Source organism: Glycine soja, chromosome 13 (genome assembly GCF_004193775.1).
Source record: "Glycine soja cultivar W05 chromosome 13, ASM419377v2, whole genome shotgun sequence".
Taxonomy (NCBI): domain Eukaryota; kingdom Viridiplantae; phylum Streptophyta; class Magnoliopsida; order Fabales; family Fabaceae; genus Glycine; species Glycine soja.
This window is the reverse complement of record NC_041014.1, coordinates 24,764,195-24,781,803: the sequence shown is the minus strand read 5'-3', so window position 1 is coordinate 24,781,803 and position 17,609 is coordinate 24,764,195. Positions and strand designations below refer to the sequence as shown.

The 17,609-nt window shown below is 26.8% G+C and overlaps 1 protein-coding gene across 2 annotated transcripts; it reads right to left on the bottom strand.

The window, feature by feature from the left end:
* Positions 1 to 7,202: 7,202 nt before the first annotated feature.
* On the bottom strand, positions 7,203 to 9,941 carry LOC114381117 (probable protein phosphatase 2C 38). 2 transcript variants are annotated; one of them, XM_028340297.1, is made up of 5 exons: positions 9,576 to 9,941; positions 8,984 to 9,421; positions 8,299 to 8,666; positions 7,822 to 8,058; positions 7,203 to 7,713 (listed from the first exon to the last, which is right to left on the bottom strand). In XM_028340297.1, exons 2-5 carry the CDS (start codon positions 9,273 to 9,275, stop codon positions 7,495 to 7,497), a joined length of 1,116 nt encoding a protein of 371 aa, XP_028196098.1. In that variant the 5' UTR covers positions 9,276 to 9,421; positions 9,576 to 9,941; the 3' UTR covers positions 7,203 to 7,494. The 2 variants fall into 2 exon arrangements, with proteins under 2 accessions (XP_028196098.1, XP_028196097.1); XM_028340296.1 differs by having other exon boundaries at positions 9,506 to 9,940.
* Positions 9,942 to 17,609: the final 7,668 nt, after the last annotated feature.

The window sequence follows — 17,609 nt, the reverse complement described above, 5'->3', positions numbered from 1 at the left end:
GCCTTCTTAGCACCCCTAACTTACATGCTTACTCACATTTCATGTCATTCATCAATGCATGTTTGTTAAGATCATTCAAATTAATATCATATGTCATCACAAATTCATCCACCAATCACAACATCTCAAGAGGTTGTAACACCATAGATTCACCATTTTCATGTTCATCATACTCATGAATCCACCTATAATTCAATAAGCATAACAAAATATTTCAACAGCTTAAATTCTTGCAAACAACTCACAAAAAACTCATATGAATGTGAATCTCATGATCTCAACATAAAGTCAACTCTAGTAATAAAATAATATTATCTCAACCACATCTCATATTATCATAAATTCATTAAGATCTCAAAAGAGTTAATTTATGCAAGAAAAATAATCATTAATCACATCCACATCAAAACTAGTTGTTGGACTCAAAATAGCTCACCAGACTCAAAATGGTAGTTGAACTCAAAATTGATCATCAAACGCAAATGGTCATTGGACTCAAAACTGATCATCATACATAAAATGGTCATTGGATTTAAAACTGATCATCAGACTTAAAATGGTTATTGGACTAAAAAATGGTCATTGGACTCAAAATTGATCACTAGACTCAAAATGGTCACTGAACTCAAAACTTATCATCAGACTCAAAATGGTCACTGAACTCAAAATTGGTCACTGAATTCAAAATGGTCATTGAACTTAAAACTAATCATTGGACTCAAAATGGTCACTAGACGTTAGACGTGAAAATGGTCACTGGACACTGGACATGAAAAGGGTCACTAGACACGACACTGGACGTTGGGCACGAAAATGATCACTGGACGCGAATTCTGTAGAATTTCAAAATTTCTATAGAATTGCTTCTCATGGCTTCCAAATCATTTGAAAACAAACTCAAACTCTTTCTCATCAATTCCAAATACATAAACAACATCAAAACACTTCACAAATATGAACTTTTAATCAATATTCATCAAATAAATAACAACCCAAATTTCAAAACGCAAAATCTCAAATACTAAACTTCTATTTTTAACAACCTGATTCATTTTCCAACAACCTTGAAACCAATCCACAACAACTTAAGTATAAAAAAGGATAAAGCTTCTCTTGCCTACATAAATTCAAGATGATGGCTCTTTTAAGAAGAAAGCAAAAAGAAGTGAGTTTTTGGTCCAAGTGAAGAATTTTCCTTCAATCCCATAGCAACCACACTATACCAGCATCAACTTGACCCCAAAGCCAACCAAAGATAGAATCAAAACCCCTTAAAATCAAGTTTTTCCATGAGAGTTCATGATTGCTCTAGGGAAAACAAACATGATCTCAAAGAGAGGAAAAAATGGAGATTGTCTCACCTAGGATCAGTTAACAACCACTAAAGGGCGGAGTAAAAAGATTTCTTTCAGCACAATACCAAAGTTCAAAGTTCTCTAATGGTGGTTTCTTGGAGAAGAGAGAATTGTGAAGAAAAGTGTGTAGAGAGAGAGAGAGAGAAACATAAAGTTTTAGCAAAAACGAGAGGCTTAGAGAGATATAAGACTGAAAAGATTTTTCCTTCCTACACCTAATATATGCTAAACTCATACTTTTTTCACTAATCATAAAATCTCATCTTTCTTCAAGCCCAAACTCACCAAAAACTAACTAAACACATACAAATATAAGCAAAGTATCATCACATCCATCATTAATTAATTAATTATAAGCACTCAAATATAAATTTAATTAGTCTTACAATTTAATTAAATCACTTAAGCAGCAATAAATTTCGAAAACACGTTACATTAAATGTGTACTTTTTTCAAACACGTTAGATATGTACATGAGTACCATTTTTAAAATATCTTATATTTGTACGTAAAATGTATGATAAGTAGCATTAATGTCTCCATTAAATACGATTAAATTTAATTCCACATTATATATAATCTAGGGTTTATATGACTGTGCTCCACCAAGTCAGCATGGCATCACTTATATGCCATTCAATTCTACATCATATATGATTCAGTTACTTTGTTTAGTTTTTTTTTTTTACAAAATTTGTTTAGGTATATCACTTTAATGGTTTGCATAAATAGAATATATCACGATTTATTATTTAATCTCTGTTATTATGCTCATCACAATACAAACTAATTTTGCTTCCCGTTAACACAATGTATTTTGCCTCCAATATTTTTTCTCTTTCTCAATTCTACTCTCCAAATGATATTTTTTTTGCATGTTTGATTTCTTACATCAATGCATCATCCAATGAATTTAGTGAGAAATAGGAAATAAAGATTGACAACCAACACATTACTTTAACACACATCTAACAATTGATTATGAGATCACCGCTTTTTAACATAATTTCTTCATTTTGATAAATAATTTATTGACTTTGTAAAGCTTAATGTACTGTTTTTAAGTCTAATCAATTTTATATTCTGTTACAAATTGAATCATCATCATGCCAATGTTTTTTTTCTTACATGCATATTTTCCCACTTATGTTTTTATTTTCTCACTAATTTTTTTCTTGCCTTAGCATTTTTTTTCTCTTTCTACTCTTGTAGTATGAGAAAAATGGAATCACACTTCTGTCTTAATTATTTACAACTAGCTGTGACACTTTTTTTTTTTTGCAGGCAAGAGAATAAATTTTTTATAATAATACATCATTCAATAAATTTTACAATGAATGAAAAATAAAGATTGAGAACCAACACACTACTTTAATATTACACAACCACTTACTATTTATATTATATTTATTAATAATAAAATTTATTTAAAATTAATATCTTTTAAAACAATAAAAAATATATTAAAAATATTAACAACTACATCTATGATTCTATTAAATAAAAATCATACTATTTCATCAATTTTATTATTAAATATAAATACATTTAAAATTATTAATTACAGACAAGAAAAAATCAAGCACATGTTAACATAATATCTACGATAACAAAAAATATCACTGAATTTTAAATATTTTTACATTCATTTTGAATTTATACATTTTTATACAGGTATTACATAACTATTATTATTTGGACAAAATATAAAACATAACAAAATTTCAGTAGACTTAATATTTTATAACTAATCATATTTCTTAGTTTTAATATAATTTTATTTTACCAACAAGTTGTTGATCTAAGTGATCTTGGATTTGATTCTCTTAAGTAAAGTCTCAGGTTCAAGCTTTATAAGAAAAAAAGAGATATCACTAAAAATAATCAATCAGGTCTATAACTTAAGTAAACTCGTGCAAACACACAAATTTAAAATGTAGTTTATAATAATATTTGGGGTGCAACAGATGATTGGATCTTTAGTGTTAATTTTGTTGGAATTATGACTCTATTGTGATGCCTTAGCATATCCATCCTTTACTATTAAAAATAATTTCTTTTGAACAGTCAAATACACTATATTTGGGTCTTTAATTTATAAAAATAAATATTTATTATTAATTAGGAAGGCAAATATACATATGTTATGTGTCATGCTTCAAAAGAATATTGCAATTTGACATAGAGTTAATCACTTGCTAGCTTGAAGTATAGAGTCAGAGTATGTTTAGCCAACATTTTTTTTTTTGTTAAAAGTTACCATAAGTGAAGCTAAAAAACAAACAAACAAGAAGACCTTTAAAATTTAAGTTAAAGTTGTTTGATAATTTTTGTTATTTTTACTTTAAAATCTACTAAAAGTTGTTTGGTAAAATATCTACAATTTTTTTAATTTTATTAGAAATTAGCATATTTTATAATAATATAGGAGCCAATAAAATATTATTATTATTATTATTATTATTTTACTAACCTCCCTTATAGGGAAGCACAATGTAATCTTTTTTGACCAATTAAGAGAGATTAATGTAATGTATAATAAGAAGATGTTAATGTATATTTTTCAAAATTAAGGAGGTGAATAGATAAAAGTAAGAAAAATTGGTGTAATTTCAGAAAATTTTAAGAGTAATTAGTTCAATTTACTCTTATTATTATTATTGTTTGAAATATGTAGTAGACTTGGATACTCTTACGGGGTGTTCAGTATAACGAAGATTTTTAGTTTCCCAAGATATGAATTTAGGAAATTTTATTTTCCATGTTTAATTTTACTATTTAAAAATAACATCCCAGAAAATATTATTTACCAGAATGTTTTTAATAACTATGTTTTCTGGAAAAAAAATTCTTACAAGGAAATTGAGAATCTAACTTGTTATAATAAAAATGTCACGTAATTCTTCTATTAAATCATTTAATATTGTAAATAATTAAAAAAAATTATATATATTTATGGCCAACTAAATTTTAGTCTTTAAAAAAATAATAATTCTCAATATTGATGACTCCGATGAATCTAATTCTTATGCATGCATAGAATATTTTTTTTCTTGTACTAAATTTCTCCTTAGAGAAACTAACACGAGTTGTAAATTCTATTTCGTATCTCGAAAGTGGGAAAGTAAAATACCACATGTAGTGGCACTTTATTATACATGCAACATTTCATAACTGTTTTATGTGGATCGTACTGCATTTTTATGGTTTTTGTGGAGTAAAGTTTCACGACTAAAGATGCTTTAAGTTCAAGAAATTTAAGATTAGAAGTTGGCAATTGAAAAAGGATTTGAATTTGAGAATTGAGACAGAGAATTTTTTAATTCATTTTTAATTTTTTGGATGTATAAAAAAATTGGATGTTGGCATAACATGTTTTTTTTTTATCAGGATAAATACTCTTTTTTTTTAATTTGTTAGGTATTGATAATTTGATATATGAAAAAATAAAAAATTAAAATGTTATTTTTAAATTTATAAAAAATACGATAAATTAGTTATATCGTTGATTTTTATCCTTTAACTCGAATGGTTGTGTCTACTTGACACGTCCGGTGATACATACCAGCTAACGATTGTCACATGTTATCTAAGTATCAAAAAATTAATTTTTATATGTGGCTCTAAACTTAATAACTTTCTATCGTTTAGTCTATGAACTTAACTTAAACTTAACCAGATACTAACATTTTGATCTCTTAAAGCACTTTTAAATTTTCATTGAAGGGTTAGTTTATTTAATCTTATTTGTTGAAATAAACAACTTTCTTTTTCAATATGTTTGTCTAAATTTTTTATGTTTAAAAAATAATAATTTTCTACTTATTTTAAAAAGAAAAATCTATTTACTTCTTAAAAAAATGTTTTATATAAAAAGTGCTTATTTTAAAGTTGTTTTTGTTTAAGTTTTAACAAACTCACCTAAGTCTCATGGTGCATGAAATTATTAATATAGATATTATCATATTCTCTCACTTCTATTCTTTCTACAATTTTATCATTTAAATTATACTATAAATATAAAACTAATTTATGAGTGATTACATCAAAATAACAAGTGTTAAACATAAGACTTACTAACTAGACTCTACAAGATTCCAAATTAGATATTCTAGTCAAATTAAGTTATTATCATATATGTTATTAATATGTAATATGTGTAAAATGTTAGATTAATTAATTAATCTATTTTATGAAATAATATTAACGATGAAAAGACACTTAAAAAATAAACTTGACTCATTAGAATGATTAAGTATAAGAGGACATGGAAAAGAAAAATGTTAAAACCATTTTCTTACACACATTTTTGCAGTTTTCACATTATTGTTTAATGATTGAGTATTAAAGGACATGACTCATTATAAGTAAAAAATATATGACCTAAAAAATTAAGTATAAAATATAATTCATCTATTATATTTTCGTATGTTTATTTATTTTCAATTTGGTTATATTGTTGTTTGTCCTTGTTATAATATTATTTATTAAAATTTTAACTTAATAAAATATAATAAATAAATTAATAGTGATTTCAAATATAAAATATAATATTTTTTTATTTCTATATTTGACAATTATTTTTCATTGAATTTTTATCATCATAAATAATTGTTATCACTATAAATAAATATCATTTTATTATCCTTATTCTAACAGTTTATATGTAGTGTGACATTTAATTAAAAATTCAAAAGTATTTTTAGGGACAAAAATAATAATGTATAATGAAGCTTATTGATTAAAATGTCACTAAATAATTAAGTTCAAGGACTAAAATAATAATAAATTATTAAGTTCAAAGGCAAAATAAAAAAGTTAATTTTTTGACACATGACATTTATGTAACAATCGGTAGTGGTCACATCATCACTAAAAATATCACGTAAGTATAATGGTTTAAATCAACAATAAAATTAATTTATCACACTTTTTACCAATTCGAAGATAAAATTTTAATTTTTTATTTTTCAAAAAAATAACTATTCAACGATTAATAAATTTAAGAACGAAAACAAATATTTATCTTTTTTATGATTGCCTAAAGTTTATATGAATTCTCTTGAATTGATAGTGAAACTTATTAAATAGAAAATGAGACATATACTATTATTCCCTAAGATACGCATACATTTATTAACCCAAATAATAAATAATGTGTTAAAAAAGATGTATCGAAAGAATGTGTTGTTAATGTTTGTAACAAATGGATATAAGAACTAAATTGTTTTGCGTTTGATAGCTGAGGGATCAAATAAATAAAATCTCTTTAATAAACTGAAAAGTAAATTGTAACAAATATTTTATCATATAAAGTGATGATTTAAAAAGTATTTTTGGGAAAAAGTAATAGGTACATCAAACTGGAAAAGGGTCAGCAATATTTTTTTCCTAACAAAAGTGATTAGTTGTATAAGATACCTATCAATCGTACAGTTTGGAGGAATCTACCTACAGTTTTTTTTATTTTTTTTTTGTTGAACTTCTATGACACGCGGTTTTAATTTCTCCCTGATCATTGAATGGAGCGTTTACATAGCTATATCTTTCTATGGTTTCTTAAAAAAATTCTCTGATTTTACTATTCTTTTTCTTGGGTCACGGTAACAAATAATGAGGAAAAAAATCTATACATCCACAATATAAAATAATTTTACAGCCGGAATATAACTATTAAATTCGTACTGACATAATACAAGAATGAATTATTGTTAAGGAAATGATGGATATATCATGGACGAAAAGAAACAGGCATTTCCAAATATCTGGCATTATCTTTTTGTCAAAGAAAAAGTCATTTCCAAGCTTCTAAAGAAACATCCCAGTGGGACAAAGTAGACGCAGATATATCAAACTATTAATTAATATTATGCAGAGTGCTATTAGGCACTTGCGTAGCCTTGCTGACTTTGAAACCACCATGGATTCGTTGTCTTGAGAAACATGAGCAGAGATTACAATTAATATATAAATATACGTTCATGTTAACCAGATTATAAACTGGAAAGAACAAGAGGGGAGAGATCATCATGATACATCTAAATTATAGTGGTAATTATTGCTTCATATTAATCTACACATACATATAATATATAAATATATGTAAATTGTTGTTACTTTTGTATCATCAGGTAGAAATCTAGGAATTGGTAGACCCACCTCCCTTGATTGAAAGAGGAGAACCACAGAGAGAAGTATTCTCAGTGAGTTTGGGATTGAGAAACACCACAATCACTGTTATGTCATCATGGATGTGTCTCCTCATCCCTTGCTCAATCTTTTGGAGGTCAGAAAGTCTCATTTCACACTTCTTAGCTGCTTCTCTAAGTGCAGCTTTCACAAGTCTTCTAGCAATTCCCTGTTACATGATGAAACAAATACATGAGACACATCATCACTCATACCAACGAGAACTAAACAACAATAACCTTGAATGGATAGAAAGAATTAATTAATGGAAACTTACGTTAGGTGGGTTGTTGCTGACTATGTTAACAGCCTCTTGGTTGGTAAGATGCTCCCATAAGCCATCAGAAGCAAATATGAGAAATTGATCATCAGGGTGGAGTGTGTGGGATGATGTTGATGGCTCACAACTAAGAATTGGCCTGAAGAATGTTTCTGCTAGTCTATACTTGGCTGGTAGAGGATCCCTGTTGAATTCTGCTTTCTTCAGATATGCATCCCCTATGGATCGTGAAACCTGCCAAACCAAGTTGTGTTAACATCATATTCTAGTAATAAATTAAATGGTCCTAAGTTATTAGCACTTAGATATGTTTGTTCTTGCCTATGGACTATGGTCTTGTGTAGTGGCAGCAATAACTCTTCACAAATAATATAAAGTTCTTTTTGTTTTATTTGTTTAGAAACATTTGAACTTACAATTTTGAAATCTTCCTCAGTCACAAAAGGAAATATATTAGATCTACCAAATTTGTACCTGTATGAGGCCTTTCACACGCCAAACGTTTTGTCTCAAAACCACGATTTGTGAATCAAAGGGGTGCTTTGACCGAAGTTCATCTCTCACTGATTCTTGGTTAACATTGTGTTCTGTAGATAATTGTATAGCTTCTGTTTCCCTTGTTGCTCTCTCTAATCTTCCTAGCACCACCCGGGAGTCTCCAGAATTTGCAACATATATCATGCCATTGCAAATTACCCCCACCAAACAACAAGTGCCAGTGGATGCAATCTGTGGCTTACTCAGCCACTGTTTCTTCACAAGAGACAGAAAACTCTCCTCTGTTGCTGAGTAAGCCCTTTTGATAACATGTTCTGACACACCTTGATGTTCAGCTGCGAGCCCTGGATCACACATGAAATTGATTCAGTGAAGTAACAAACTGAAAACAAAGGGGTTGGTGGCCTAGTGCATGAGGCTCAGATATACATGGCAAGTTTTATTTTTGGCTGAAGGGTCACTTGGACTTTTTGTTACAAAGAATGCTTTTAATTGGAGAGTTTGAAATACATGATCCATTAATTTATCATAATAGACAAAGTGGCTTGGCTTCCTTAGTCTTGAATCCATTTGAAAATCTGCATAGAAGAACATCTAGAGAAACAATAATATTCTGAATGAAATTGAATCTAAATGTTCATAATGAAGATGAGAAGCATACTTTTGAGATTGCAGAAGAGATTGTCACTAACAAACTGTGAGGCCTCACTTCCACCATGGCCATCATAAACACCTATAAAGGTCCCTTGAGGACCCAAGTGATTAGAACCCAATGGTCCAGACTCTAGTTCACCTCGATCCTCTAATGAACTATTGGCCTGAACCACAGCCATTGAGAATTCCCCATAAAGATGGTTCCCCAAATCCTTGTACCATAGAAGTCCATCAACTCTCCCACTCCCATCTCCTTCATCACCATCAGCAATAGGCTTCCAACACGATCTAACCATCATTTGGCAATCCCTTATATTTTACAAAAAGCTTATGCTTCACAATCACATCAACAGCCCAAATGATCCACCAGTTGAACAAAGATCAAGTTGTTCTTGACTTTGCTTCTAGCACACGACCACAGTTGCTGAATTTATGTATATACAGCCTGCAGAAGCAGATACAATTGGATAAGAACAAAATTGAGATAAAGGCCAAAAAGGGTATGGGAAGAACTAAGTGAGAAATGTACCTTGGAAGGTGAAAACAAATAGTTTTTCATGCAAGTACAAAAAATATGGAGGCGTGTAGGTACTTTGTACCTTGATTCCTAGTTGAATGCGTTTGGACTTCAAAAGTGTGGCATGATTCAGAAACAGATATAGCTGTAAAAGCACATAAAGATTGTATATGGCAGAGTTGGTCTATGATCTCAGTGGCCAAAGAGAGCAATGGATAAGAGAAGGGTTTGGAGGTTTATGGCAGAAGATCTTAAGAGTAGTGTCAGACGACGAGATCTAAGATCAGGAGGGGAAGAGAGATTTAATAAACAGCATAGTATGACATTGCTGTTCTTGTCCTTTTATTTGTCCCTTATAATTAATGTTTATGTGGCCTAGTGGGTTTCTAAACGTCTTTATTTCATGGCTGAGATTTTCAGTTCTATCATCTTTTTCAGCAATAATCCTAAGTTTTTAGACAACTATCTTCCTATAACACTGCCACTTTCCAATCTTTTGGGTTAACGTTAACGTCATCCTTTTCCCCTGGTTTAATTTTCGTGATAATGAAAACTTTATTAGATTAGAGTTTATGACCGACAAGGTTTTGTGATCCTCTTAGCTCTTATCATGCACCTGAACTTCGAATTGTAAAATTTTTTAATCTAGTTTGTTAGGACCTTAAGTATTTTAAAGGAAGCCCTCTTAGTTTTTTTTTTTTTTATAAAAAAAGTGGTGATATTTAGACTTTGGATACTCCAAACTTAGAAACACTCCATCAATATATATTTCATTTTTATTATATATATTTTTCTTCTTATCATATCATATTATCAATCTTATATATCATTTATCTTTTCTCTTTTTATCTATCTTAAGATGTTTACATTCTTTGAAGTGTTCAAGAATCATTTTTCTTTTATTAAATGTTTGAAAAAGGCTTATTTAATGTTTGAATTTTAATTTTATTTTAAGGAAAACATAAAACTATTAATGTAAATATGTGCTTTATAAAAGCAGAAAGTGAAAAGTAATGGTTCTTTAACTCTATTCTATGATTTAAATTGTAGGCGCAAATGTCTGTTGTGTTATGGTCAAACAGATTTTTAAGTCAACAAAACATTATTCACGTTTGTTTGTTACATGACAAATTTAACTAGAAAAGGAAAAAAGAAACATATTTTAAGATCCATGCATCATAATGAGTTAAATTTTTATGTGCTTTCAATGTAAAAGATTTTCATATTATTAATCAATGAGAAATCATTTTATATATAACTTTCAAAAGATTTATTATAAAATTAACTTATAATATATAATAATATGTAATTAAATAACAACGAAGAAAAGTTTTGGATTGGATATACATTCTAATTAAATTCTATCATAATACCACAATCATTCCCCCAACTTCTTCTACTGAATAGCTCATTTTTATACGGATTTTCCTTACCCTTGTCTCATTGAACATTTATTGAGTCATAATCAAACATCAAGAATATTTTATAATTTAAAATATTACAAGTGGCTTCTTTAACGGGCATAAACCTACTTTGTTGTCAAGCATCGTTAGTTTTGTTATATGATTATACAATTGGCTTAAAAATGATATAAACTAACTTCAAGGGACAATCAAATTAATTAAACATATTTATTAATCTCCATTAGTTTTTATGTTTTATTCTCTTATGATAAATGTCAATGTTATTGGGGTTTTAACAGTAGATTCTATACTAAGGAAAAAAGAATAATGCATAAAGTTCTTGTCACTACTCACTACACCTTGTACATATTTCACTGCGTAAACATCAAAATAAATATTCAATTAAGTTATACCAAATACACATGTCAAATCGAATATGCATTTTATGCTTCAAAAACATTCGAATTCCGTTTTGAATAGTTTTTTTTAGTTTTGGTCCCTAATTTTTTTTATTCCATTTATGTCCTTAGGTTGGCTTTGTTAAGTGATCTTTGAAATATTTTAAGAATTTTCTTTTGATCCTTGAATTTTTTTATCACAACCGTTGTTACTATCAGATAATGGTATATCAAGTTATCAGGTACGGTGTAACAAAATAAACAACAGAGACAATAAAAAAAAATCAAGACCAAAAGTTAAGAATTTTTTTTATCAGAAATCAAACATAAAATTTGATTTTTTTTAAAAATGAAAACATATTTAAGCATTTTACAAAATAATATTTGCTAGTTTGCATCAATCTTGACACCAACATAATGTAGCATCAACCATGGCTACTTAAAGACTTTTGTTTTTGATTTTTTTTTATCTATTTCAACTTACAAAGACTTGACCGATGCTACATCTTATAAAAATTCCAACTCTCCCAATTGTTTCACCCTTTCACATCCAAAAATTAAAAATTCTAAAAAAAAAATTCATAAGGGAGGAGGGCAAGGAGTTTCGTTTTTCTCGAATCGACCAAAAAAGGTTGTCAACCTTGTTGTTGATGTTGTTGAAAGTAGGATTATAGCCCCGAGGGCTGATGAGGGTGAGGAGTATTGTTGGTGCAAAAGAGATAAGGCATAGACAATGAAAAGCTCCTCGTAGGCTTCTAGCAAGAAAACCACATGAACAAATAGAAGAATCTAGAGGTTACACAAGTATGAAAATGTATTGTTGATAATGATTTAAATGAACTAATTAGTACTAACTATATCTTTCATAATTAAATGAAATTTGACTAGTTGTAGATGAGGAAAAGAGAACTTCCACAATTCAATGTCATCTACATTGTTTCTTCTTTTTACCTATGTTCTTGGTTGATTGATGCTTAAGATTTTGGTGAATGCTCTCATCAAAGGGGAGCAACTGTGACAAAGAATGGATTTGCAATGATCAACTGTATTTGATGGTGCATATTGGTGGCATAGGAACTTAATAATAGGGACTATTACGTGATTATGTCATCACTTGATAGTAGAGACTAAAACTCTTAAGAGAAAAAAATATACAAACAAAAGATCATGTAAAAGTATTTAGAGTATAAACAAAAATTATAAAAAAAAGGAAAGAAATATTAAACTCAAATAAATTTTAAGGTCAGGTGCTTATGAATACATGCTTGATTATGAATTATCCTGAATAATAATTAGAGTTGAATCGGTTAAAAAAACTTAATATCTTAAATATTAAGGTTTTTTTAACATTAATCACTTGATAATAGAGACTAAAATTCTTTAAAACATAAAATATAAGAAAAAAAAACACTATAAAAATATTTAGACTATAAACAAAAATTATAAAAAAGGGGAAAAAATATTAAAACTAAATAAATTTTACGGTCAATGCTTATAAAGACATGATTGATTATGAATATTCGTGAATAATTGTTAGAGTTGAATCAGTTAAAAAAACCTTAATATCTCAAATAAAAATTAATTTCACATTTAAAATATGAAATAGAATTAACCTAGGAACCATTGCGCCAATGCCTGTTCTCAGTGTTCTGGTTTTGGTTTAATACTGTATAGTAGAGAATAAAGCTTGAAAAGTCTGACAGGTAAAGATCACGAGGTGGCTTCAATCCTTTCAGTCTTTTCAGACACAAAAACATATGCTACACGCACGCTCCAAAAATACCTTCTTGGAACTTGGAAGCATGCATGCGTTTTCTAGTAGTAGTATTTTATATTAGTGCATGAATGCTTGGTTTAAATACGGCAAGAATATCCTTAATAATAATTACAATAATCTCCTTAATTATAATTACAATAATCTTTTAATTAATTTATCTTTTTAAAAAAATATTTAACTGAGTTAATCATATTAAATCTATTGATTAATTATATTATTATTCCAAAATTATTTTATTATTATTTATTTATTTATTTATTAATATAATATTTAAAGAAAGAATAATTAAATAAGGGTATATAAAAAAATATCTAGAAATTACAAAAATTATTATAAAAAGGATAAAAAAAATATAAAAAGAATCTTATAATTAGGGATAAAAGAAATAAGGTGTATTTTTTGAACTTGCGAGTTGTGTGATTGTGTTTTTGGAAAGAAAAAAACTTAGTAGTATAGTATTATTTTTATATAAATTTCATTATCAAATAAAATTTACGCATCTAACAAAATGATGTATTACGCATTTAATTTAATATTTTTATTCTTAATTTATTCAATGGTATCCATATAAACTTATATAATATTGAATAATGTATTAAAATATAATATTAATAATATTTAAATTTTAAATCAAGCATTGAAATGATTGAATGACGTGATTTATTGATTTGATTGTGACTAAATAAATGGTAGTAGTTGATTGTGTTGAACTATTTATGTTGTGATTAAATAAAAGCTTCTAATTTCATTTTAAATATTTTAAATTTTATAAAATTAAAATTAAAATATAGTATTTTAAAATATTTTGATAGATAAAATTTAAGGAGACAGAATTTTTTTTACTTTTGTCTAGTGTGAGTATGAAAAATTTTCAAAGCTCAAAAATTACTCAAAAAAAAACTTATATTTAACTTACTTCTAAAAAATAAGTGAAGGCTCCGGCCTATGACTCAAATCTTATAAATATTATTGTTTATGATTGAAAAAGAGTGTAAAAACACTTCTATACTAGTCTATTATTATTATTATTATTATTAAAGTGATTTTATTTTACTATTCTAACAAAATCAATTCTTCTAATCTCATTTTTTAAAATATGATTCTTAAACATAAATATTTCGTTAATATTAATTCTTTCAAAATTCACATTTCCACCAAAATTTTAACTAAGGAAGTTGTTCATTAATTCTCTCAATATTAAGAATAATTTTTCGAACAGGTGAATAATGAGGAAAAATGGTACACACACAAACAGAAAATAAACTGACGGTGATAGGACGAAAAAAGAATGAAGATTATCTAGATGTTGAAAATTAACCAGTTATGTAAAACTATTGTATGTTTTTTGATGGAAATGAGTGGTGAGTTGAGTTTCACTTAACTTATTAATATTTAGTTTAATTTAAATTTGACATTATTTTTTTTATATTTTAACTCGACTTGATTTAAGTTTATGAATAATTTGGTTCACTTAATTAACTCAAATTACATGAATTAAATATCAAGAAAATTTAAATATATTTTAAGTTTTTAATTTATTAATAGATTTTAGATAAAATAATTATTTAATTTAAAAAAACAAAATTAAACTTATAATATTAACTTTGTAGAGCTATATGACAAAAAAAACATAATTACAATAAAAGTCTGTATAAATAAAAATTATATCATCTTAAAAATTATGAATCAAACGAGTTTGGTCAGTTCATATTGCCACCCTATGTGTAATTAACAAAATTGTCTGGGTTCGTTGACTTGAAAAGAAACGCGCGTTCATATGACTATTTGCCAAACACATTCTACGTATACATTAATTTCTTATTCAATTGTTAAAATTAAAGGAATTATGAGATGAATTGAAAAATAAAAAAATAAAAATTTAATTATGCTTAAATTATTTGTTTTAATAATTTTTGTATTTTTTTATAATAATTTTTAAAAGATAATATTTCCTCTCTTGTTTACATTGGGCACTCCTTGTGCTTGATTCAGGCACTTATTCAATGAAATATTTAGCTTTTTTTAAAAAAAAAATGTTTCCTAAAGATTTCAGTCATAGATCTTAACTGATTAATGCTATCGCCTATCTATCGCCATTAAAAGATACTTAAAAAAATCTCCATTAAAAGCTTATTAATATTTAAAGTTAGTGAATAAGTTAAAGAACATTTAATTAGTGAAAAATAAAATATTTAGTCTAAATACTCTTATTTAATATAAACTATAAATATGATTTATTGTTTATTGAAGTGTTTCTTAATTACATTGTAAGTACGATATTCTTCATTAATATCAAATCTAGTTATTTTAAATAGAGAAATATATGAAAAAAATTAATTAATAAGACTTCAGATTTATAAAATATTAATAATTTTAGAATAAGAAATACTAAAACATCAATAATGTTTTTTTTAAAAGCTAATATATAAGATGACTATTGTACATAAACTTTACGCATGCCTCCTTTTCTTATTGGGCTGTCATCATATGATATGTGGAGTAACTTATATGTATGCTTTTTTTTTCCCTCTGGGAGATATGCTTTGATTAGGAGCTAAGAACTCATTTATCAAAATATTTGAGATTTATTTAAAAAATTAATCTTTATCGATAAATATTTTTTTTATCACAAAGAGTTTGTGATCAAATTCCTAATTACATATTTAAAAAATAAAGATTTACCTGTCCATCATACCATAAATTAATATTCTAGTTCATTATTCTAATTTGCAACAATCCAATTACACTAGACACAATACAAGGTCAAAATCTTCAAAACAAAGTAAATTATGATACTAATCTTTGTTGGAGTTAGAAACCAAAATTTTCATTATTCGAAGCTCAAGCTCAAAAATAAAAATGAAAATTTATAAAGCTTGATAATGAGCTCTGAAAATAATTGGTAGGCCAACCCCCCTTCACAAGTCACAATATAAGAGACGCCGCCCCTAATGATAATCAGAACACGCGTCCCTGACTCACAGGTCATTTCCTATGTCTTCACGTATTACTGTAAAGTTATCATGTTTCTTTCATTTTCTCGATGTATTTGATGATTTATAGTTAAATATATTCTGGTGTCCTAATATTTACGCAAGTTGAATATTACATGTCCCACATGCACTAGCCACTAGTATATGACATTTATTGATTAAACATTTAATAAAATCTGAGGAAATTAGTAATGATTTTTTTAATAATAAAAAATCAAATTCATTTTTTAGACAACAAATATTTTATATTCCTTGTTTATTGAGGTAGTTGTACTCAAATTTAAAAATGTTAATTAAATTAAAATAATTTCACGTTAATTTATTCATATTTTCTATAATAATAAGTATTGATTAATTTATATTAAAGATATATATATATATATATTATGAAAAATAATAACAAAATATTATTTTATTTAAAATGAATTCTTACTAAACATACTACAAAACTTAACAATTTTATAACTCATTATATATATATATATATATATATATATATATATATATATATATATATATATATATGTGTGTGTATGTTTTCTCATAATTTTGATAATTAATTTTCTAAAATAAAGCATCCCACTTAACCCTCAATATTTCATCCTGAATATTTTTTTTATATACAATAGCAATAATAAAGATTGAGTCAAAGTTTTGATACATTCACCACTATAATATCCTCTCACTAGATCGATCCTAATGAATATTTTATCCCAAAATAAATACACTCAAAAGTGTTGGGAGGAAATTTTGTGGGTGCTCTATCATAATTACTAATTATTAATATGAAGTCTTGTTGTTATTTGCGGAATTTTCTTTGAACCATGGAAATGGAATGATACTTTTTCTTTTCTAAATTTTGTTAAAAAAAAAATAAACAGTGAAATTGGCCTGGTTAAAGAATTATAAAAAATATTAAATATATAAAATTATTTGTTAATTTTTATTCCATTCTCTTAGTATATGTTTAGACTAAAATTTATACTCACCCTATCTTAGTTTGAAAAATATAATTGAGTTTCATCTACAAAATACTAACATGTTTGAAAAAATTCATTACTAGGTTGTGTTTGAACATGATTTAAGTCTCAAAGACTCAAACCATTATTTGAGCAAAATTGAAAGAAATTACTTTTTCAATGGTATAAACCATGATTTATAAATTATTATATAGATGCACAATTATATAGATCCACTCGCCTTGTATTTTCTGCGAATTGCACTAATACTCATTCACTAATTTTTATTATTATTTTAGTTTCTGTTGTCAATTAATATTTTTTTGTTAACTGTGCTTTTAATTGCTTGTTAACTGGTCTAATGACACCAATTGTTTTACACAAATGAAAAATTAAAAAAAATAATTTACTCAAAAAAAAAAAATAACACAAGAATGCATTGCCAATATCCTTGATGTGTGATAACTTACTAATTACTTTATCGACTAATGTTGTTACTTGGCATTAAAGACAAATAAAAAAAAAGTTAAAGAAAAATATTAGGTGTAATTTGCATAAAACACAGTGGGAGTGAAGAGGATGGGGT

Coding starts and splice junctions, on each gene's coding strand:
- LOC114381117 (XM_028340297.1), bottom strand. CDS start 9,275: ATGATGGTTAGATCGTGTTGGAAGCCTATTGCTGATGGTGATGAAGGA. Junction 8,059..8,298: donor GTGTGAAAGGCCTCATACAG/GTACAAATTTGG, acceptor TTGGTTTGGCAG/GTTTCACGATCCATAGGGGA. Junction 7,714..7,821: donor TCAGCAACAACCCACCTAAC/GTAAGTTTCCAT, acceptor ATCATGTAACAG/GGAATTGCTAGAAGACTTGT.